Consider the following 23988-nt stretch of genomic DNA (forward strand, 5'->3'; position numbering starts at 1 on the left):
GAGTGTGTTGCTTCTCCGCCATGGATCCCTGGGTTCCCAATCAGATGACACCAAATATAACCAAGATTTCTAAGCCAGTGGTAAACAGGAAATAATCAGCACATCTCGAGGCTGTGGGTGCTAGTGAGATGAATAATAATAGCTACAATTTAATGAAACTTTTTAAAGTGTCTGATGCTAAACACTTTGCAAGTGTGAGTCTCATTTACCATAAACTCGTTAGATGGGTAAGGTCATTCCCATTTTGCAGACGACGAAGCTGAGATTCAGAGCACTTCAGCAACTTTCCTAAATTCACATACCCCATTGCAAAGCTCAGGCTCTCTGAATTCTGAGTAGCTGTGTAGTAAAGCGGTTGTCAGAATTCTCCCGGCATCCTCTTGTTCTACCTTTGGGTAATCTTTTCTCTGATGTTTGGATTTGCTTTTTTAAAGTTTAAGGTACATGGATGACAACCCTCAGGCTTTTCATTCTTAAGATATGAATCCCAAGTGGCATAGGTATTTTCCCTTAAGGTTCTGATGGTTTCTAGTTTTTAATCAATTTCTCCATGTTGGTTAGAAGTGGATGCAGAATCATTTCCTAATTTCTGGGAGATAAAAATTATCAACACGTCACAGATTTATCAGCTGAGCTGCCTCAAGATGAGTCTATTCATTATTCCCCAGTGGTTGAAGGCCCACTTCTTTGCCAGCACACCCTCTGAGCTAATTCTGTGACTTGTGTTGGAAAAGTTTCATCCACATTTTTTCTGAGTTGTGGAATGAGGGGATGGGATCTGTAGTATTCCTTTTCATTTCATTTTCGATAATCTTTCTCCTTTATTTAGCATAAATGCTTTCCAACTTCTGCCTCAGCTCTCTGGATTCCTGCACAGCATGTGTCTTCCTAACAGGCATGGTATTCCCATCCCCTGCTCATGCTAATTTTCCCAAGAAAAGGTTGAACTTTGTCTTAAAAATACAGATCTGACAAAAATGGTGGGGGTTGCAGAGTGATGTCTAACAGCAGAGTCAGGACAGAAAGATCGTAGAAGATGACCCTGGTCAGAGAAGAGAGATGCAAAATTGAGGGAAAAAGATACAGATAGTGTCAAAAGATAAAATCTTGCTTACTTTGCAAATTTGCCAGGTGCTTACATATTTTGTTATTATTAGCAGTAGTACCATTTAGAGAGATGTTTAGTGAAACAATGTTTTCAAGCCTATGCTTTCAAACCAGTTGGAGAATTTATATACTAAGCTGTGAAATAAACAAGGTCAGAAAAGTATAATAAGCCTGGGTTTTCATTTCTCCTTTAGTCGCATGGTACTTTCCTGACCTTGGGTTAGTTATGGAGTCTCTCATGTTCTGTTTTTCATCCGTAAAGAATGGAGAATAAATTCCTAATTGGGATAAAGCAAACTTCATTAAAGAGTATTTTAAAAGGAATTTGTAAATGCATTTACAGGTTTGAGAGACCTCCCTATCAAATATTAAATGGACTTTTTATTTTTTAAGGATTCAATGAAAGCCTGTATGATCAAAAACCAACCTGATTTCAAAATTTGGCACTGTTACTTGAGGGCTTTGTGTGACACGTTATTTCCCTCTTTGAACATTAATCGTCTCATCTGTAATACGGGAAACTATCCACCTTCCTCATGGTGAGGCTTAAGTGAGATGATGAATTTGAATGTGTCTAAGGTATTTATTTTAGGCATCCAATAAATGTTACATATTTTTTCCCGTAGCTATTTTTGTGGAGTGGGGAGTGGTGATGAGGAGAAGCAGTGAAGAAAAGTGAAAAGACTGGAAATTAAGAATGATAAGAATTCTGAATCTGTTGCTGGGTGATGTAATCACTCAATCTTTCTGATTTCAATTTCTTCTTCCATAAATGTGGGTTGTATTACGGAATGCAAAAGGGCTCTGCCAAGTCCTCAAGCCTATGTAATTGTAAGTTTTCATTATTGTTATTAACAACATTTGATGCCTGGCCAATGCATCACTGTCTTTTAGACATAAGAGTCTGAGAAATTTCTCCTTGGGTGCATTTTTCTTTTTCCACATTTTACTTTCCTGTTCGTAACTATTTCTTAAAAGATGGTGACTTTACTTCACAACAAAACAAAACACCCAGAAGAAAACAAAATCCAGAATACATAAGCATGGTATCTACTGTCAACATCTGAGTCTATCCCTAACCAGGTGTGTATAATAGCTAGCTAGCCTAGACCTTGAGGCTTAATTTGCTTCCAAATTCTTGCTGGATAGGAATCCTGAAAAATTGGTTTGGGAGGAGATAAGTGACTGTGGAGCTTGAACATGTACTTGAAATGCTTTGGGGAAGAGAGCCAAGTTCCTAGCTACCCAGCAGCTGGAACAGAGAGAGAGGGTGGGGCTTTGAGTTCCTTACCGTGGCGTCTTCCCCAGCATAGTGGTGGAGGACCCGGCGCCCACCTGGGTGCCGCTCCGCCCAGCCCGTGACATCGTAGACCTTGCGATTGATCACCAGCCACTGATCCGCCTCCTGATTGTGTCTCCGGATCTCCTGCCAGCTGTACGTGTTGATGCTTTTTCTGGGCACATCACACCTCCCATTTGCTTGCTGCTTTGCAGAGTCCTTGGCCTTCCCATTTGCTACTGGTTTCCCGTTTGCCTGATGCTTCTCCTCATCTAGGTACGGCTGGCTCTTTTCTGCAAGGGTCCCATTACCTGTATGCATTTCTTCAAACTTCGTCATTGAACTCCTGAGATTTCTGGACTGACTCCTGAAATTTTCAATCCTTTCAAGCCTCTGATTGGACTACAAAATTACTTCCCCCCGCCTTTGTACTGCTTCTGAATGATGCCTGTCCAGAAAACTTCCTTTTAGCCTAGTGACAAGCACATCTCCAGCTTCTCACCTGCTGTCTGTCCTGAATCTTTTTGGCGCTGATGGAAGCTGAACCACTTTTCTCTCCTCGCTACTCCTTTTCCTGCTGGCTGGTCTCTTAGCAGCGTCCTCCTTCACCATTAAATGTCCCTCAGGGAAGAGCTAGGGCCAATTGCAGTCGATCTGAAGGTTGTGGCCCCGCCCCAGGGCAGAAGGGGTCAGGTTCTTGTCTAGTGACTGCTAACCACATTCCGGTGGCCTGAGCTCCTTTCTAGCTCTCTGACGTGCCTGTGAATGGAGACATAAGGTTTGTTAATTCTGCACATGAGTAAAAGCTTTCCAAATCTGCCGGATGACATGAATGCTTGATGGACTTGGGAAATGTTTTTTTTTGATAGCTATTTTGTCTCTCTAGGGCTTTTAAATAGTAATTTAAAAAAACATTTTTAAAAGAGAAATTTAGGTTGACCAAACATGATCAAGAGTAAACCAGTTTTTCTCTTATTTTCCTTTGAAAGCTGCCTATATCTGCCAACATACCTAAAGGTGATGGCCGCTGACACTTGCCAGACACATGAGGATTTACAAAGCTCTTGTTGCGTAATACTCAGTCCTCACATTAATCTTTTGAGGGAGGTAATCTTAGTGTGCCATTTTCCAGGTGAGAAAACACAGCTGAGACATCAGGTAAAGCCCTAGAATCCCCATGTCATACAGAAGTAAACTGAATCTGGATTTTCTGATTCCAAATCCCAAACTCCTTCCACTCTGTTCTCCAAACCTGGAGTCTAGACATGTATAATAATAACATGACTCAGTGGTTTGGAAATGAGGCAGAAGAAGCGATTCCAGGGTGGTGGTGGTAGTGGTGAGGTGGGTCTTAATTTAAAGAAAAGAAGCAATATGGAAGAATAGAAAAAGCCCACAACCGTATTTTTTTTATTTCTTTAATCTTTAGTTTCATGTTTCCACTTGCTTTATTGAAGAATAATTGAAATAACAATATGCTGTTAGTTTCAGGAGTACACCATAATGATTTCATATTTTATACATTAGGAAATTATCCCCAAGATAAATTTAGTTACTAACTGTCACCATACAAGTTATTACAATATTAGTAACTATATTCCCTATGCAGTGCATCACATCCCTGTGACTTACTATTTTTTTTCATTAAAGTGTCATTGATATACAATCTTTTGTTGTTTTCAAATATACAACACAGTGGTACAACAGTTACCCATATTATTAATCCTCATCCTAGCTAGTGCGGTTACTATCTATCAACAGTAGTAAGATCTTACAGAACCATTAACTGTATCCCCCATACAGAGGCTGTATTTTCCCCATTGCATATTCATAGCTCCATTATTGTATTGTATTCACCATATATGTGTGGATTTAATCTGGACTGTCTACTGTGTTCCATTGATCTCTGGGTCTATTCTTGTGCCAGTACCAAATTGTCTTGATTACTTTGGCTTTGTGGTAGAGCTTGAAGTTGGGGAGCACAATCCTCCCAGTTTATTCTTCTTTCTAGGATTGCTTTGGCTACTCGGGGACTTTAGTGGTTCCATATGACTTTTAGAACTATTTGTTCTAGTTGAAGAATGCTGTCAGTATTTTGATAGGGATTGCACTGAATCTGTAGATTGCTTTAGGCAGGATGGCCATTTTGACAATATTAATTCTTCCTACCCATGAGCACGGGATGTATATCCATTTATTGGTGTATTCTTTAATTTCTCTTGTGAGTGTTTTGTAGTTTTCAGGGTATAGGTCTTTCACTTCCTTGGTTAGGTTTATTCCTAGGTATTTTATTCTTTTTGATGCAATTGTGAATGAAATTGTTTACCTGATTTCTCTTTCTGCTAGTTCATCATTAGTGTATAGGAATGCAACAGATTTCTGTGTATTAGTTTTGTATCCTGTAACTTTGCTGAATTCAGTTATTAGTTCTAGTAGTTTTGGAGTAGATTCTTTAGGGTTTGTTATATACAATATCATGTCATTTGCAGTCACTGACAGTTTAACTTCTTCCTTACCTATTTGGGTGCCTTTTATTTCTTTGTGTCTTCTGATTGCTGTGACTAGGACTTCCAGTACTATGTTGAATAGAAAGCGGGGAGAGTGGACATCCTTGTCTTGTTCCTGATCTTAGAGGAAAAGCTTTCAGCTTTTCCCTGTAAAGTATGATATTTGCTGTGGGTTTGTCATATATGACCTTTATTATGTTGAGGTACTTGCCCTCTATACCCATTTTGTTGAGAGTTTTTATCATGAATGGACATTGAATTTTGTGAAATACTTTTTCAGCATCTATGGAGATGATCATGTGATTTTTGTCCTTCTTTTTGTTGATGTGGTGGTGATGTTGATGGATATTTGAATATTGTACCATCCTTCCATCCCTGGGATGAATCCCACTTGATCATGATGTATGATCTTTTTGATGTATTTTTGAATTCTGTTTGCTAATATTTTATTGAGTATTTTTGCATCTATGTTAATGAGGGATAGTGGTCTGTAATTTTCTTTATTTGTGGTGTCTTTGCCTGGTTTTGGTATTATAGTGATGCTGGCTTCATAGAATGGGTTTGGAAGTTTCTCTCCTCTTCTAGTCTTTGGAAAACTTTAAGAAGGAGGAGTATAATGTCTTCTCTAAATGCCTGATGAAATTCAGCAGTGAAGCCATCTAGTACATGGGTTTTGTTCTTGGGTAGTTTTTTGATTACCAATTCAATTTCATTGCTGGTAATTGGTCTGTTCAGATTTTCTGTTTCTTCCTGGGTCAGTCTTGGAAAGTTGTATTTTTATGGAAAGTTGTTCATTCTAGATTATACAATTTGTAAGCATATGATTTTTCATAGTTCTCTAATAATTATTTGTATTTCTGTGGTGTCCATAGTGATTTTTTGTTTCATATTTCTGATTCTGTTTATGTATGTAGACTCTCTTTTTTTCTTGATAAGTCTGGCTAGGGGTTTATCTATTTTGTTTATTTTCTCAAAGAACCAGCTCTTGGTTTCATTAATTCTATTTTATTCTTCTCAATTTTATCTATTTCTTCTCTGATCTTTATTATGTCCCTCCTTCTATTGACTTTGGGGTCATTTGTTCTTCTTTTTCTAGTTTCATTAATTGTGAATTTGGACTGTTCATTTGCGATTGTTCTTCTTTCTTGAGATAGGCCTGTATTGCTATACACTTTCTCCTTAAAACTACCTTTGCTGCATCCCACGGAATTTGGGTGTTGAGCTATTCTTTTCATTTATCTCCATATATTGCTTGATCTCTGTTTTTATTTGGTCATTGATCCATTGATTATTTAGGAACAAGTTGTTAAGGCTCCATGTGTTTGTGGGCCTTTTTGTTTTCTGTGCACAATTTATTTCTAGTTTCATACCTTCGTGATCTGAGAAGTAGGTTGGTACAATTTCAATATTTTTGAATTTACTGATGCTCTTTTTGTGGCCTAGTATGTGATCTATTTTGGAAAATGTTCCATGTGCACTTGAGAAGAATGTGTATCCTGTTGCTTTTGGGTAGAGTGTTCTGTAAATGTCTGTTAGGTCCATCTGTTCTAATGTGTTGTTCAGTGCCTCTGTGTCCTTACTTATTTTCTGACTGGTTGATCTGTCTTTTGGAGTGAGTGGTGTGTTGAAGTCTCCTGAAATGAATGCATTGCATTCTATTTCCCCCTTAAATTCTATTAGTATTTGTTATACATATTTGGGTGCTCCTTTCTTGGGTGCATAGATATTTATAATGGTTATATCCTCTTGTTGGACTGAGCCCTTTATCATTATATAATGTCCTTCTTTGTCTCTTGTTACTTTCTTTGTTTTGAAGTCTATTTTATCTGATACCAGTACTGCAACTCCTGCTTCTTTCTCCCTATTGGTTGCATGTAATATCTTTTTCCATCCCTTCACTTTTAGTCTGTGTATGTCTTTGGGTTTGAAGTGAGTCTCTTGTAGGCAGCATATAGATGGGTCTTGCTTTTTAATCCATTCTGTAACTCTATGCCTTTTGATTGGTGCATTCAGTCCATTAACATTTAGGGTGATGATCAATAGTTATATACGTACTGCCATTGCAGGCTTTGGATTTATGTTTACTGAAGGTTCCAGGGCAGCTTCTTTACTATCTAACAGTCTAACTTAGCTCATTTATTATGCTATTATAAACAGAATCTAAAGATTCTTTTCTTTTCTTCCTTCTTTTTCTTTCTCCTCCACTCTTTATGTATCCCTTGACTGACTTTGTAGGTAGTTGATTTAATTGTGCATTTGATTAGTAATTAACTGGTCTACTTCCTTTACTGTGTTTTATTTTCTCTGGTGACAGCTATTAAACCTTAGGAGCACTTCCATCTAGAGCAGTCCCTTTAAAAATACGCTGTAGAAATGGTTTGTGGGAGGTAAATTTCCTCAACTTTTGCTTATCTCGAAATTGTTTGATCCCTCCTTTAAATTTAAATGATAATCTTGTCAGGTAGAGTATTCTTGGTTCGAGGCCCTTCTGTTTCATTGCATTAACTATATCATGCCACTCCCTTCTGGCCTGTAAGGTTTCTTATGAGAAGTCTGATGATAGCCTCATGGGTTTTCCTTTGTGGGTGATCTTTTTTCTCTCTGTGGCTGCTTTTAATGCTCTGTCCTTGTCCTTGATCTTTGCCATTTTAATTATCATATGTCTTGGTGTTATCTTCCCTGGGTTCCTTGTGTTGGGGGATTTGTGTACTTTCATGGCCTGAGAGACTATGTCCTTGCCCAGATTGGGGAAGTTTTCAGCACTTAGTTCTTCAAAGACACTTTCTATCCCTTTTTCTCTCTCTTCTACTTCTGGTACCCCTATAATGTGAATATCGTTCTGTTTGGATTGGTTGGAGAGTTGTCTGATTATTTTTTCATTCCTAGAGATCATTTTTTCTCTCTCTGCCTCTGTTTCTTTGTATTTCTGTTCTCTAATTTCCATTCCACTTACTGTCTCCTCTATCTCTTCTTGTCTGCTTTTAAATACCTCCATTGTATGTTTCATTTCAGATACTGTATTTTTCAAACTGTCTGTCTCTCTCTTGAATTCATCCCTTAGATCTTGAATATTTTTCTGTAGCTCCTTAGCATCTTTATGGTTTTTATTTTGAAATCTTTTTCAGGAAGATTGGTGATTTCAGTCTTGGGCTATTCTTACTGATTCAAGATTGTCTATGCTCAGTGGATAGACTTAATGCTACCTGACTAGACTCATTTATGCTACAACAGTGGTAAGGAAATTAATAAGTGAGATTTTCTTCATTTCCGCATTCCTTTATGGATTGAGTCAGACCAAGGAATTCATTCAACAGCAAAAATAAACCACTTGCTTGCAAAAAATCTCTGTGGTACTCATTGAAATTTCATACCCCATTCCATCCTCAATCATCAGGGAAGTAGAATGTAAAAATCTGGACATAGAAACAACCTTAGGAAGAATCTCTCAAGAAACTGGACTTAACTGGCCAGAAGCATTAACCCTGGCCTATTAAGGTCTAAAATACTCCAAATAGGAGAGAAGGATTGGTCGCCTTTGAAACAGCATTTAGTTGCCCCATGGCTACTGGCATATCAAAACCTTCCATTCATGAGTTCAATAAAAATTATGGGAACTTAAGTGAGTATTTTGATACTATGACCCACTCTACACAAGATCTAACTATACTGTATTTGAAGCAAATCACCAACAGATAAAGGAGACCTAGCCTCCATCACTGACAAGTCTTGCTACCCCTTTGACCTGGAAACTTGAAATATATCGAAGTCTTCAGAAGAAAACACATGCTGTCACTTCACTTATGAGGTACTGCTGACCTATAGTTACCTACACTGCCATCAAAATAAAAGAAATTACTCCTGGATTTATGTATGCCGCACCAAAATAGACTCAGATCATCACTCTCAAGACAACTGGGAAATAGCTCCTACAGGTGACCTGGACTTTAGGTGGATCAAAATTCAGGACTTTCTTGTTTAGGGGCCAAATCTAAGCTTTATAGCTACTAGAACCAAACTCCAGGCCTCCTACATCAGCTATTTTGCAACCTTACACACCTGCTCTTGCAGACTGACAAGAGCCCATTCTCATGGAGAATGTGTGGATGTCAACATTTTCAGTGGCAAAGGTCATGAAATGCTCCAGACCTCGAAAACTACAAGTTCCAGCCTAACCACAATGGCCTTTTTATTTTATGTGGCAGCAAAGTATGTAAAGCGTTCCCACCTAAATGGCCAGAGCAATGTAGACCTGGATACCTGGCTCCTGTCACTAACCACTCTGGCCTAAATGCCAGCCAGTTACAAACTTGGGCTCCTTTGTTCATAAAATTGTACCACGTAAATGTGGTACATTGATAAATTGATAGAAAATTTGCTTGTACATCACAATCACAAGTTCTTTTCTTCATTGAGGATCATACTCTTATGTTTTGGAGATTATGAATTAGAAAAGGTGATCCTAAATTTCTCTCTGTTAATGGAACAAGAGTTCTGTACCACTGTGCGAATTTTGAAAATGCTCCAGGCAGAAGTTACCAGCTCAGCTTCTTTGGTGCTTGAGAATCACTATGCCCTAGATACCCTGACTGCCAGCAAGGAAGAGCTTGCGCGGCCATCAGTGAAAAGTGTGGCCTCCATGTAAACTAAACGGGACAAGTAATAACTAACTTAAATCAGCTAAAAGAAAGGATTACTATTTTTTGTCGGATAAATGAAACATGGACATTCTATTGGGCTGATATGTTTCCAGGAATGGGGCACTGATTTAATTAATGGAGTGTGGGAAAATGTGCTTTGATTTGTTCTTTTTCGGTATGTTCATCCTCATTTATGTCTTCTTTCCTCTTTGCAGATCTCTTACACTCATTTATTAATTTTATCTCTCTCTCCACAGTCACTGGCTCAGCTTTTAATATGTGAAACTTCCAGGGAAGGGGAAACTTCCAGGGAAATTTGCAGAGGAGGGAACTGTAAGGCCCTAAGGCAGGCCTCCCCAAAATGTGCCACTTTGGCCTACTGATTACTTTAAATTAAAGCAATTTGAATAAGAGGGTTACTCTGACCCTCGTCTGAACACCAGAAAATCAGGAAATAAATTGCCCATGCGACAGGTACTGTCCCTGTACCAGTAGCTAGAGAGACATCCTTAACACCAGAGGCAGGGAATTCAGAGCTAAGAAGGCTACATAAACAGATCTTGTTACTTTTTTCTAATCTACTACCCTGCTCAAATGTTGTATAGAATCCCTTACTAATTGAGGCTACCAAAGATAAGTTGTCTTTACCCTATCAATTCCTCACCCGTTTATTGTCTCTTTGTCTAAAATGTATAAAACTGCCTGCCTGATTCATTTCTTCAGGTCTCAATTTCATTATTGGGCCTCTGTGCACATGTAATTTAACTTTGGTTACTTCTCCTGTTAATCTGTTTCATGTCAGTTTGTTTCTTAAACCAGCTGGAAGAACCTTGAAAGGTAAAGAGAATTCTTCCTTCCTGACACCCTGTTCCTGTGCAAGGAGTCTGGAAGGCTCAGAAAGTATTGGGAATGGAGTTTCCCAACAAAAGTCCTCAGCACTCTTGGTTTCCAATAAACATTCCTTTTCAGAATGGATTCAAGTCCATCAGAATATGGGGCTGTGTTGACTGAGTTCAAATCTTTTCCAGATTTAGAGAGGCATGTCCCACCCCCACAGAGAGCTGAGCCCCCCTTAGTCACTCATCTTCCTCATCATATGTTAACTATTCCTTCAGGAAAATAAAGTAAATCCCATCTCATAGGTAATGTCAAGATGTTCTGATTATAAAAAAAAAATATGTTTAACCCAAAGTTTCTTTTAAGGATAAGATTCTGAGATGTCAGGACCACAATGAGCTTTTTGAAAAGGTAGCATCTTTTTCCAGCAGTGGGTGAGTCATTACCCATCCATCCATTGAGCCTGTATGGAGTAGCTTTGTGGGCTGGCATGCCTCCAGACCTTCTGGCTTCTTTAAAAGACATTTGAGTTTTTTTTTGACATTGTCAACCTATAGGAAGTCAGAGTAGAGGTTACTGTGACTTGAGTGCATGCATTCCCTTGCTTAGGAGACTAGACTGGATAGGTTATTCCAAACACAGGGCTTTCAGAATCTGGATGCCAGCCTCTCTGAAATGTGTCAGAGGCTTTCAGAGGTTCTTCCTACCATCAGGGGCCTTCTTCCTTTTACATAGTTTATCAAAGATTTACAGGGAATTTATTATTTTCTAGTTAACATGCTGGATAACTTGGAGATGAGAGATAAACAAATCTTCCTTTTTTTTTCTGTAAGGAGAGCTGCTGAAAACAAAATTAATAAATACAGTGTACCTCCTCCACAACTCCCACCTCACCCCTCCGCAAGCATTTAGTTTCTTTGTACAGTCAGTTCTAGGCTACAAAACCTAAGACTATGGTTTCTAGGGCTGTGAACTTGGACAAGGGCTTTAACCTCCTTATGCTTCAGTTTCTAAAAAAGGGATTATGCTAATAATGCTGAATACCTTGTAGATTTTTCTTTTGTGGCAACTAAATGTGTCAGTTCATGTGAAGTGCTTAAGACAAAGCCTCATGTGTCTTAACTTCTCTATAAATGTTAGCTACTGGTATTCTCTATCTCTGATCAGCGTATCATTCAAGCATACTTGCTCAATACTTGCTATTGCCAGATACATTTTTATGATAATTCTGTTTTCTTCAAGGAAGTGGGAAGAAAGTCAAAAGGGCAAGGAAGAGATGAATAGGCATCAGTTCATTATCGAAGTAGTGATAAAAAGTATCAACGTATAAATTGCAGATAAGACACAGTCTGAGTCTTGGGGCTTGGCTCTCTGCACCTTCTACCACTTGGAATCTCTTCTTCAGGCTCCTTGTCTCCCTTTAAATCAGTAAGTGAACATTCTGTGGCTCTGCAATGTCATAAACCAACACAAGATGTCCGTCATATGCAGAATGCTATAGTAATGCCCTCAAAATCAAAACATTGTTTTTTCAGGTAAAAAATGAAAATCATTTTTAAAGAAATTCTACAGCAGGTTAAGGTGCCAGTCTATGCCACTTTTTGGTCCCGAGGGTTCAGACCCTATTGCTCATGGAGAAAGAAGCACTTGTTTGAACTTGGCACAGAGCGAGGAACTCTGGTCTTAACATCAGCAGAACTGTTTATGCCTCTTTTATGTTGTTTCCTTCTTAAGTGTTGAGCATCTTTATTAAAGTCACTTAGCCTCTCTGAACCTCAGTTTCCTTCTCTGTTAAATTGGGTATGATGATAACCATTTTGCCCATTTTTAAAAAGAGATAATGGAGATGGTAGTAGGGTTTAGTGTAGAAACCTGTTATTATGGCAACTGATTTTACAGTGAGTAGCAAGGTTTGCCATGTTCCCTGGGGGAACCGTTCCAGCTGGAACCATGGGGTCACAGAGAGAAAAGTATAATCATTCTTATTAATTATAGAGTTATGTAGAATATTGGACCGAGTATATGGGGATTCGATTCTTCTGTTGAATCAGTGTGATCGGTTGTTATCTACCTATGTATATGTTTATAAAGTGCTTTGAGATCCTTGAGGAGTCACTTTATATGAGTGTATGTAAGTGTAGTTATGATTATCACTGGCTGATCTGCTTTCCAGAAGGGTTCATTTGGCTTGGGGCACACCCTGGCTCTGTGAATGGAGTTACTGTATGAATGACACACCCATTTTTCCCAGTGTGACTGTTCTGAAACCCTGCTTTATCATTCCAACAAAGTTTGTTTGAATAACGCCCCAATTAGCTGGTAGTTCTTTGGCTTCGAAGAGTTTCATTGTCTCAGTGCAGACATTCAGGAAGGACTGCTTTAGTGACAACCACTCCCAGACTCAGCTGGCCTCTTGTCTGCTGGTGATTGGCTGGCCCTGGTCTTGCCATGGGCCGGATTCAGGTGGAGCAGTGTGGCCTCATATTCTCACAAACTCAACACAATCCCTTACTCTGTGGTCCCAGCTGCTGCCTTATCTCATAGGGAGAAACAAGAAATGGAGATTTATTCCTGAAAAGCAAAACGTGAACATCCAAGACTCTGTGTTCAGCTAGTCAAAGAAGAGATGGGAAAGCTAGACGCAAGAGCAGGTGATTAAATTCTAAGGTCCAGAAGGGCAGGATTTTTGCGTGTTTGGTTCATCGCTCTAGCTGTAGAGTCTGGTCTTGGATTAGGTCCTCACTGAAGATTATTAAGTGAGTAAATGAGTGAATGACTATCACCAGGGGAATGGGGCTTTGTTTCAGGTTTGCCAGTGGCCTTTTGCTGGTCTCTCAGGTACATTGTCTTTGGAAAAAATGAGTGCAGAAAAGAGATATTTGTCAAGCTTTGCATGTGCCTGCCATATTTACTTTCCACATTTCACTTAATCCCATGATACCATAAAAGACAAGTGTTATTACTTCATTCATCAGGCAGGGGAGGTCAGATACAGAGAGATTAAATGTTGTGCCAGGGATTAGGTAGATCCAAAGTTGTGGAGATGGAGATGACCTCTTAACATTTCTTCCTAAAGATTCTCTACTATTCAGGGAACATAATTAAGACCCTTGGCCCATGGACCCTGGCTTGGAGGAAACTTGTAGTGTCATTTGCCTCTAGGGGGCAAGGCCCCATTTAGAATATTTACACACCCGTCCTTGTATGTATGACCTGGTGAGTGGGGTCAGTCCTGTGGGCAAATCTGATTGTTCCATGCTGATTTATTGAAGCAGACCCCATCACACACCCGGTGTCCGTCCTTCTCCTACTTCTCTCCTTCACCTTGACCTCTTTCCCTCCTTCTCTCTGTCTTCTTCATTCTCTGTTTTTTCCCTTTCATTTTGTGGACCCTTCAGAGGTTAATAAAATATGTCTCTTCAGGTGAAAAGAAAACTATTGATGTGTTTCTCATGATCTCCATGGTACTGCCTCTGAGCACAGGTGTGTGAGTTGGGGGGTGGTGTGTGTGAGTGAAGAGAGAAGATTTAACTGGCCAGGATAAGCTGCTCTGTAGGCAAAATCTGGATAGGTCTTTGTGTGTGGAGGAAGGAATACATACACTCTGTTGATTCACATGGTCTGTGAGTATGGCAGGCTGTAGAGGTGCTTTGAAAATATGTATTAAAATAAAGTTATTGCTTATATTGAATTCAAACATTTTCCCCCTTATTTTTAGCACCTCTGTTATTTAAGCCTTGAACATACCATTAGAAGCTTTCTGGTTAAGATACATACTATGTATTGTATCAAAACAATTTACCGTCTTTGGGAAATGAGGATGGCAAAAATTAACATTCTGATGAAATGGAACAAGAAGCTATCTGTGTGAAATAGCTAATTATATTTCAAGAAGAACTTGTGGGTGATCAGGGTGAATTTTTTTTTGTCCAGTGATTGTTGTATTCCCTGGTTTTGAAGATAAATGAAACATTTTTATTTCCAAAGAGTTTTTGAAGTCCATACATAGTTAACAATCATTTAAGAACAAAGTCCCTTGGTTCAGTATCTCCCCAGCCCCCATCAAAGTTTCATTTTTAAAAATCTGAAACCTACATAAAAGTTGCAAGAACAGGAAAACAAATATGGTAAAACAAAAACAAAGAATTTTACAATACTTGCTTTGTCTCTTCCATGCATGTGTAAGGACATGATCTATCTATCTATCATCTATCTATCTATCTATCTATCTATCTATCTATCTATCTATCTATCGATCTATCTATCTATCTATCTATCTATCTATCTATCTATCATCTATCTATCTATCGTCTATCTATCTATCTATCTATCAACTATCTATCTATCTATCTATCTATCTATCTATCTATCTATCTATCTATCTATCATCTATCATCTATTTATCCATCATCTATCTCTGTACATTTATATGAGTAAGAACTCATGGATTCTTTTAAAATTAATTGAGTTTAATCCATTCCTATCTTTATTCATTTTGTAAATTTTACCAATTCTGGTCAAAGAAAGTCCTGTCAAGCTAACTTCTTGTCCTTTTGATACATCCCTATCAACTTTTGAACAAATCCTTAGTTCCTGATACAGAAAGATGTCCCAGGTTCACTTCTCCTGACCTATCCCTGGAATCCAATACTTGGTTTATATTAATAAGAAAGTGTTTTTAGAAACTAAGAACTTGGAGTGATCAGAAAGTCTCCAATAACTTGGACATGTCTATGTATTCTGAGAATTCTCTGTGGTTCCAATCTGTCCTGAGAAGGTCCAGTATGTTGAATAAGTGATAAAGTTTCTTTAAGCCAGTAAATGTTCATATAGGACCAGTCCAGAAAATTAGGACCAATTTATAAGATGCAAACAACTTAGTACAATTACAGGATTTGTAAAACTTACATTGTGGGCAAATATTATTGTAACATGCTTTATTACATTCTCTTATTTGGTATTTTTATATGTAGCAGATAAAGAGAAAAATAAAATATTAGAATTGGAGGAGGCACCTAACTTCATTTCCCTCAGGACCAAATAAACCCTGAGGTTCTTATGCCATATATCAGGACAAGGGACAGCACTAACTTGCTTGATCTAGGGCATTCTTGCTGACATTTGGGGTCTGGAACTAGATTTACTATGATTTGGTAAATAAAGAATATATTCACTTAGACTGGTGGCAGAAGATGAAATTTTCAGGGAACTTAGAATTAAGAGATGTAGGAGCAGCTGAGGGATCCCAGAACCTGTGGGATCAAGAGAGAACAGGGGTGTTTTAGAGTTATTGCAAAGAGTTCAAGAAACCCAAGTAAAGAACTTGAATTAAATTAAAATGCTACTTTGTATCCTGCTTTTATCCACCTTACTTATTTTTCTTTAACATGTCATTTCTGTAAAATATTCTTTGTTAAGTGCAATTGTAAATGGCCACATAATTTTCCACACTAAGGAGGTACTAACATTTGTTTAGCAATATCCCTGTCATTGGTTAGGGGATTCTCAAATTGTTTCCATTATTAATAATGAAGGAACAAAATCTTTTTTTATTTTTAAGTGTCATTAATATACAATCTTATGTTGGTTTCAAATGTATGTCACAGTGGTTCAGCAGTCCCCAGGATCAACTTATAGTGTGATTGCTAATTATTTTGTCCCTTTATTCTCCTCCCATCCCCACCCCTCCTCCTTGGTAAACACTAGTCACTTCTCAGTGTTTATGAGTTCTACTGCTGTTTTGTTCCTTCTGTTTTGCTTACTTCCACAAATAAGTGAAATTATATGGTACTTGTCTTTTCAAATAAGCATTTGTATGTATTATTTCTGCAAGAAAAATACTTTGAATGGGAAATACAGGGTTCAAGTGTTTGGCAATTTTTAAAGTTATTAACACCTTGTATCAAATTGAATTTGAGAATTTATGCTTATTAGTTTCATCAAAAGTTTAATGTTATAAAGTCAAAGGAATATATGAGAACTTTTCTAAGATTCTTCATTCATAATGCCATGCATCTGCTACTAGATTACTTTCCAGAATTTACCATCTTACTAGCAAATTCATTGGCTGATGACTATATCTTTTCCCAGAGTTTGGGATGGTGCTTGCCTTCTAGTTGGTACTCAAGGGATGCTTGTGGATTCCTTTCTGTTGATAGTACATACGTTCCCTGAACTAGAGCAGATCTTAAAGAAAGAAACAAAGAGAACTTATCTCTTTGTTTTATAGGAAGATATTTCCTGAGCAACATTTCTTATAGTACATGAATCAGCATGACTCCAGGAATACATAATAATTTTAGATGAACATATTAGAAACTGAGTAGGTCTTAAATGTTTATGGGGAACACTTTCTACTATTATTTTACCATTTGAAAGTAAAAGCATTACTTTTATCACAACAATTTTAAAGAACCATGACAGCTAGGAGAAATGACATTCTATCTTATCTGTAATCTTATGGCTTTCAAAGAGGCAAAGAATTCAGAGGCATTAAGCAGTCAGATAAATTTAAAACTGACATTTTGCCACCACTCCCTTTTAGTTCTACATTGTAGGTGCCTCCGGGACTAAACACTCAAGATGGCAAATAAGATCACACTTTATGGAGTTTCTACGATTGGTTATGTGTTTCACATGTGTTATTTTGCTTCTTCACAATAGAGAGGTATTTTCATTGTCATCCTTCAGATGAGGAAATTTTCTAGTTTAGACTATCTCCTGTGGTTATAGAACATATTAATTTTTGGGTGAACCGTGGTGAAGGGTACATGGGCCTTCTACTAAGTTTTGCTACTCTTGTGAGTCTTAAGTGAGCTAGCTGCCTTTTCCTTTCCCCATATCAGAGTTTTTAGCTTTAGCACTATTGACTTTCTGGGTCAGATAATTCCTTACTGCTGGGGGTGGGGCCATTCTGAGCAATGCGGGATATTTAGCTGCATTCCTGGTCTCTGCCCACTAAATTCCAGTTGCAAGGAGCTCCCACCTCCCTACCAAGTCATGGCATTCAAACTTTATAGATATTGCCAGTTATTCACTGGGGGACAAAACTCATCCCCAGAAGAGAATCACTGCCTTAGATGATCATTCCCATAAGGGCAAAGATGGCGTGGATGAATGGAAGTCCCATAAGTCTCATGGAGAAAAAAAGACAAGTTCAAACAACTCTTAGGCATTTGGCACAACTTGTATCTGACTAATAGCTGATGACAAAATGCTATACTGCAGTGGTCATATGCATGCAGTATATATGCATGCAGTAATAAGCATGCAACCACTGATTTTGTCTCCTTGACTGCCTTTCTGGGGTTATGGGATTCCTATTCTCTACTGAAGGGGTTGTAATTGCCCACTTTTGCCAGGCCATGCCACCACATTTAGGTTAAGTAAAAATAAAATGTTTGTGAACATAATGAATATGGAGGAATGTAATAAATGATTCAGGCCCATGTTCTCCAAAAAGCCTTATTCACCTGTTAGAGCCCTTGGAGTTTTTTCCCTTTAATCCCACCTGTTATCTGTGGTCTGCTTTGTTCATTTGGTATAGAGCCAAGGTGATCTGCATTGTTAATTACCTGATGAGTTATGTCTGGTGTACTGACTAGACTAAAGTTCAGATGGTCAAATGACCTAAAGGGAATGAATCTGTGAGAACCTGGAGTTCCACCTCTTCATTTAACATGTGAGGTGCAGAGAGACTGGGACTTACCCAGTGTCATACATGGGATGAGTTATAGACTTGCACTGTAGTTCCTTCCCAATGATCGGTCATACAGCATGGTAGATGAGTAGTAACTGTGGAGCTCAACAGATCAAGTTTCTATTTTCAGTTCCACAATTAAATAGGCTATGTGACCCTGGGAAAAAAAATCTTTCCCCTCTCTGAACCTCATCTATGACATGGAGATTATGATAGAATCTAATGCACGGAAGTGTTGGTGAAGATTCATTGAAATAATGCATTGAAAATGTTAAGCACAGTGCTTGCTCCATAGTAAATTGTTATTTTCATCCTCCTTGTCCTCTTCTTGATCCGCATCATCACAGCCAATGTTTTGGAGTTAAGAACACTCTTCACATCCATTTAATCTTTACAACCCACATACAGTTTTTGGGGGCAGGTGTTAAGGACCTTTTACAGGTTCATTGTGAGAGAACAAGTTCACAAAAACACTTGACAAAATCCACAGTCCCATTAAGATGAAAACACAGGCATAGGTCTTTGGATGGACCAAGACTGCTGCTTCTCCTCTAGAGTTTCTGAACTCCCAGCTGTGATTCTTGTCCTTCATGGCTATCCTGGGGCTTCACATATGTATGTAGTAGGTACTAAATATTTGCTGGGGCCAATTATTCTATTATTTTGTGTGTGTTCATCCACCTCTCTCCAACACATGAAGCTGAAACGAGAGGGAAAGTGCTTATTCCAGATATCTGAGTAGGGCCACATCAATATGGTTGGAGCTGGACCTATAACTTTTCCACTGATGCAGATGAGGTTGCAATGTGCAAGGGGGATGTGATGTAAGGTCTGGTGTTTAGGCAGCCAGTATCTCTATGCAAAGATCAGAAAAGGGCCACATGGGAGCAGAGGTCTGAAAGGTGAAACAGGGCAAGAAAAGGTCTCTTTGAAGGAGAAGGGGATGGTGGTCTGGGAAGAGTGAAAAAATAACAAAATGTGAGATCATGCCAGTACCTTGATGGGGTCTGTATTTTATGCCCATTAAAGGCCCTTTGTCACGTTGATTCTGGGCAAAAGGCCTAACCAAACCAAAAACCAGTAGAACAAAGAGGAGAACTAGAAGAAACTAAAGCTATCTTTAATAGTTCAAAGTGCCTCAAGGAAATTGTACTTTGACCATAAAATTAATAAAAACGACATGTTCCTTTGCTTTTTTGTTGGTGCAGCATAGCAATAATAACACTTTCTATTTAATAAGGTTTTGATGTGGAGCTGAAATTTATATAGCTTTTTCATTATTCTTCAAATGAAAAACCTTCCTCTGAGGCCTGAGCCGCAGACATAAGTAAAGCTTTATTGTTTATAAAAAGAGGAAGCCTGAAAAGGTTGGAGTCCTTGGCCAAGCCAGGAGACGATGTGAATAGAATCTACAAAGGCTGTAGCTCTGGGATGGATTTTCTGATTCAAAATGTCACTGGCCTCATTGTTGGTAATTGGCTGAAGAGACAGAGAAAGGAGAGGAATGAATAGAAAGAATTCTGTAATTCCTTCCAAAACCTAAGGGGACACAGATCTCATCCCTTGAGCCAAAGTCCTAAGAAGATGCAGGACATAGTTCTAAAGTTGAAATTTAGCTCTCTATGTGGTGTGTTGTGTTTTTCAAGACTGGCTCCTGCTTTGGAACATTCTTCTGGAAGAATGTAGTTGGGTTCTGCTTTACAGTCTCTGTGCTGGGAACTGGGGTGAATGACAGCTATAGTCATTAAGAGTCATTTATCCAAACAAAGTGGAATTGTCACCTCATGATCAGAGTATGTAATTATGCAAAAGCAGCATGTGGTTTGGTGGGAGTGAGTTTATACTGGAGTTTTCTCTGCTTATCCTATGAGATCCACCATGACCTGGTTGGCAATCTAATGCATGTGATCTCTGAATTCACTGCTTTGTACCCTGGACCAAGTCCAAATCATGGTCTCTGTGATATGATAAACAAAATGGACTCTCCTCTTATAAGTAAAATAAACACCCCCAGGAGTAGCTAATTTGTTTGAAATAATGACAATAGTGAGGATGATGGTAAAACGTTCATTAAGCACCCACGATGTGCCTGCAGTATTCTAAACTTTTCACATGCATTAGAAAAGTTAATCGTCAAAACAATCCTATAAATACAGAAAGTTTTGGTAACAAGTTATACAGCGCAGGAGTGGTAGGGCTGGGAAATAACTTGTATGGTGACGAATCTTCTAGCCACAGTTACTATTTTACCTTTCAACTGTGAAATTTGCTTCTGCTACACAGACCCTAACTTTGGTTTTATAATATGCTTTATTTGGGAGCCTCCTCACCCTGCCCAACCTGGAGAACTCCTATGCATCCATAAAGACCCACTTATGGAAACCTGTGAGGATTTCTGCAACGCTCTAGTGTTTCTTTGGTACTTGGTGTTGTCTCTCTCACACTACATCATCATTATGCACCTGTCTGTCTGGGTTCCTCAAGCAACGGGGAGCTCCAAGAGGAAGAACCCCATGCTTCTTTCTTCTTCTTATCCTAAAGGCAAGGACTTCCATAGGACCAGGTCAATGCCTCATACATGTTTTCTGAGTGGATAATGAAAGAAAGACTGGATTTCCCTGCTGTGATAAATTCTTCAGTCCTCTTCTCTGGCCATAGACAAAGTGTACTCCTGATTCTGCTCTATCACATGTGGAGATTAAGTCTAAAGGTAACATGAGGTTTAATAATAAGCCCTCGTCTCCTGAGAACCTATGTGCTGCATGTCCTACAAGGCATGCTCAGAAGATCCACAAGAAGGGGAGAAGGGGTGACCTCTGCCTACCAGAGGGACCACCTGCTACACCTCTGCACTTCCTGCGCTCCTACACCAGGCTGTGTGTGGAGTCACAAAGAGGACACAACATGCTGCCTCTCTGGGGGACTCTTGTTCATTCTTCAAACTCAGTTTTATTTTTTCATGACCAACCTGGATAGAGCTGGAACTCCTTGGTGTTCTCACTTCTCTTGGGCACATGTGATTACAGCTCTCATCACACTGAGTTTGCATGGTCCTTACTGTTGTCTCTCTCATCCATGAGACCACGAATTATTTGAGGGCAGGGAACACGCTTTTCCCCTTTGGCATTTCTCAAGCCTGGCACTAAGTGGTGCTTAGTACTTGATGACAGACTGAATGAACGGATCAATGGATGACTAAAACCCAGAGGTGTTCATATTCTACTCTGTCATACATTCTCTGTGGTGGAGGGGGCAGGGGCATGGGCGCAACTCAGTTAACATAGCCTGCCTGCTCTCCTCTCATCTCAGCAGTGCCAGGCTTTGTGACTCATTTCAGTGTCTCGCTGATTGTTGTCTCCAATCTGAATTAGAGTGTCCTTAGGTCTTTCATTCCAGGTGTACTCATTAAAAAAACATTTTTTTTGGATGTGTTGTTTTCACTTTTGTGTCATTTGCATCATCATTAGATTTGATGATAATTGCAAAACCTGCAAAACAAACTCTCATGAAGGGAGAAAGGTGCTTTCTGAAGGCCTAACAAACTGTATAGATGACTAGAGAAAGACCTAAACCTTGGTTTTCTAAGAGGGGTTAGCTGCTGCAAGAGAGATTCATGGCTCTGCAGGCTGATGTTCAGTAACAAATGTTCAACTTGACAGTTGATTTTCTGACTCTTGTGCTTGTTTTTACTTTTTAAGGCATAACTATGATGCTCCAAAATCTGATTGCAATTTCTTAAGCAGTTTTCATAGCTGCCCATTAGCCTCACCTTACAGGTGAGATTCAGTATACACAGTAAACTTCTCCAAGTCACATAGTTGGAAAGTGACTTCTCTGGGATTCAACCAGGGTTGCAACTGATTTCATAGCTACAGCTCTTGCTCTTTTGGCACAGTGTCATTTAGTTTTTTATCTGAATCATCAGTTGTGACTCATTTTATTGCATGTCTACTTATTGTCAAGCTGCATGCTGATGACCCCCCCACCCATCATCTTTCCCCTTCTGTTTGGGTAGAACCTTTGGATATTTCATAAAGAGTCTGTCTTAAATGGCTGGCCTCTTCTCTGTGAGCTGGTTCTGTACTGAAGGAATGGAGTGCCAAGGTCCTTTCAATTCTTTCATCGAATATGGTACTGGATGCTCACTGTGCCTCAGGAGTCATATCATGACCTTTAGGAGACACAAAGATGAATAGGTTAGTTCTGCCCTCAGAGAGCTCATGACCTATAATGGGAATAAAATAATTTCACAAACCATAATGACACAAGACAGCATCATAAAACTACTGTGAAGTATAAGTGTAGGGCGTGAAAACTGGAAAATTTCTTGTTTGCTTGGCATGATCAAGGAAGCCTTCATCAAGGAGATGATACAGAGTTGGACAATGAAAGACAGAGAAGATTTCCAAAGGCAGTGGTCAGCAGAGAACATTTGGGCAGAGGTAATAAGATGAGCAAAGATCTACATTTGCAAAAATAGCATAGTGTGTGTCTGAGGAACATGCAAAATTTCAGGGTCACAGTATGAGTGAAAGCAGGAATTTGGAGATAAAATGGGAATTATAATGTTTGTACTGGATTGTGAAAGGCTTGGAATGTCAAGTTCAGGTGATTGGATCTTAACAGTCTCAGAGAGTGGGATTTCTACAATTTTATTTGGTAGGAGAACTTCAGACTGTGTGAAGGAGAGGGTTTTTGTAAGAATTCTACTTGAAAGATGATGAATTGGGCAAGATTGTGGAGGGTAGACTAGAACGGGGAAACTGGAGGCAGAGAGAGAACAACCAGATGTTTTGTGTAGTGGTTTAAAGTGAGAGTATGACAACTTGAAAAAGGATGGAGGGGCAGGGAATGGAGGGGAGAGGAGGCTGACATCTCCTAGCCTTTCACTGCAGCCACATGTACCATCCTTTAGCTCTTTTGTTGAGATACCAAGAAGTAATATGCTTAGTAGAAGCTCCAGTTGGTAGAATTACAGCTGTGAAAGGTCCGCTTTTCTTTCTCAGCATCTGTTGACAAATGGAGAATTTATTACCTTGAGCATGTTTCTCAGATCTCTATCTTTGTCTCATAAGATGGGTAGAGAATATAAACTGATGAAAATCATCTTCCAACTACCCTACATTTTAAAAGCATATCAAATATCTGAAAGAAAATGTATTGGCTGGAGATTAGGGTTAGCATAATATAGCTACTGGATGATATGGCTACTTACATGATACTGGAAAGAGCCCTCAGATGGGAATCAAAAGGGAGTTCTTGCAAGGGCCCTTGCCCTCTCTAATGTGACTTTGGGCTAGCTATGTGCTCTTTCTGAGCTTCAGTGTCCTCTCAGAACCCCTAGGGAAGGGGTTCAGTAGGTTTTCAACTTTTCCCAATGATAGAGCCTTTGGTTCAAATAAATCCTTGTGAGGAACCCAAGATATAAAACAGATGTACGAAACATGGAGTGTAAGGCTAGAGTGAGAAGCTGAAATCTTGGTTGGCCTTCGCATAAACTCCTCTGCTCCCATCTCTGGGGCTCTGTGAGGCATTGTCAGAAATCCAGTGGGCATTGCAGATTACTAGATGAATTTAGATGTTCCTGAGCTCATCATGGTGATGCATGAGTTTCCTTCTAGACAGAAGCTACACATTGAGTTCCTTAACACCTTTGTGCTCCTGAGTTGTGAGGAAGATAGAGCAGCCAGTCAAGCTACATTCCATGGCTTGCTTTCAGTGCCTCAAACATCTCAAATTTATTCTGTTTCAAGCCTTTGCATAGTGGGTCACTCTTCCAAAGATACCCTTTCTCCATATTTTTGCACTATTTACTTCTTTCTCATCATTTAAGTCTCTAAAAAAGTAAGGTTCCCAAAGAGTCCTTCCTTTAGAGACAAATTTGCTGGGAAGCCCCTCCCTCAGATTAATCCCTCCTGAGGT

At 39.1% G+C, this 23988-nt stretch overlaps 2 protein-coding genes across 6 annotated transcripts in view; one reads left to right on the top strand and one right to left on the bottom strand.

Annotated features, from left to right (window-relative positions):
- LOC108409789 (fatty acid desaturase 2-like protein FADS2B) overlaps nt 1-2995 on the bottom strand; it is a 31873-nt gene extending 28878 nt beyond the window's left edge. Inside the window, exon 1 of one of the 2 annotated variants that reach the window (XR_001856310.3) lies at nt 2399-2995. Coding sequence is in view for 1 of the 2 variants with exons in the window: in XM_017680534.3 (XP_017536023.3) it covers nt 2399-2725 (327 nt within the window). In the remaining variant the exon portion in view is untranslated. The remainder of the gene's footprint in view (nt 1-2398) is intronic. The other variant, XM_017680534.3, reaches the window with a different exon arrangement.
- A 9407-nt stretch (nt 2996-12402) lies between these two features.
- Nucleotides 12403-23988, top strand: part of LOC108390292 (olfactory receptor 5G3-like) — a 36248-nt gene continuing 24662 nt past the window's right edge. Inside the window, exon 1 of one of the 4 annotated variants that reach the window (XM_073215829.1) lies at nt 12403-13123. The gene's annotated coding sequence lies outside the window, so the exon portion shown is untranslated. The remainder of the gene's footprint in view (nt 13124-23988) is intronic. The other 3 variants (XM_073215830.1, XM_017649096.3, XM_073215828.1) reach the window with 3 other exon arrangements.

Source organism: Manis javanica, chromosome 11 (genome assembly GCF_040802235.1).
Source record: "Manis javanica isolate MJ-LG chromosome 11, MJ_LKY, whole genome shotgun sequence".
NCBI classification, from domain to species: domain Eukaryota; kingdom Metazoa; phylum Chordata; class Mammalia; order Pholidota; family Manidae; genus Manis; species Manis javanica.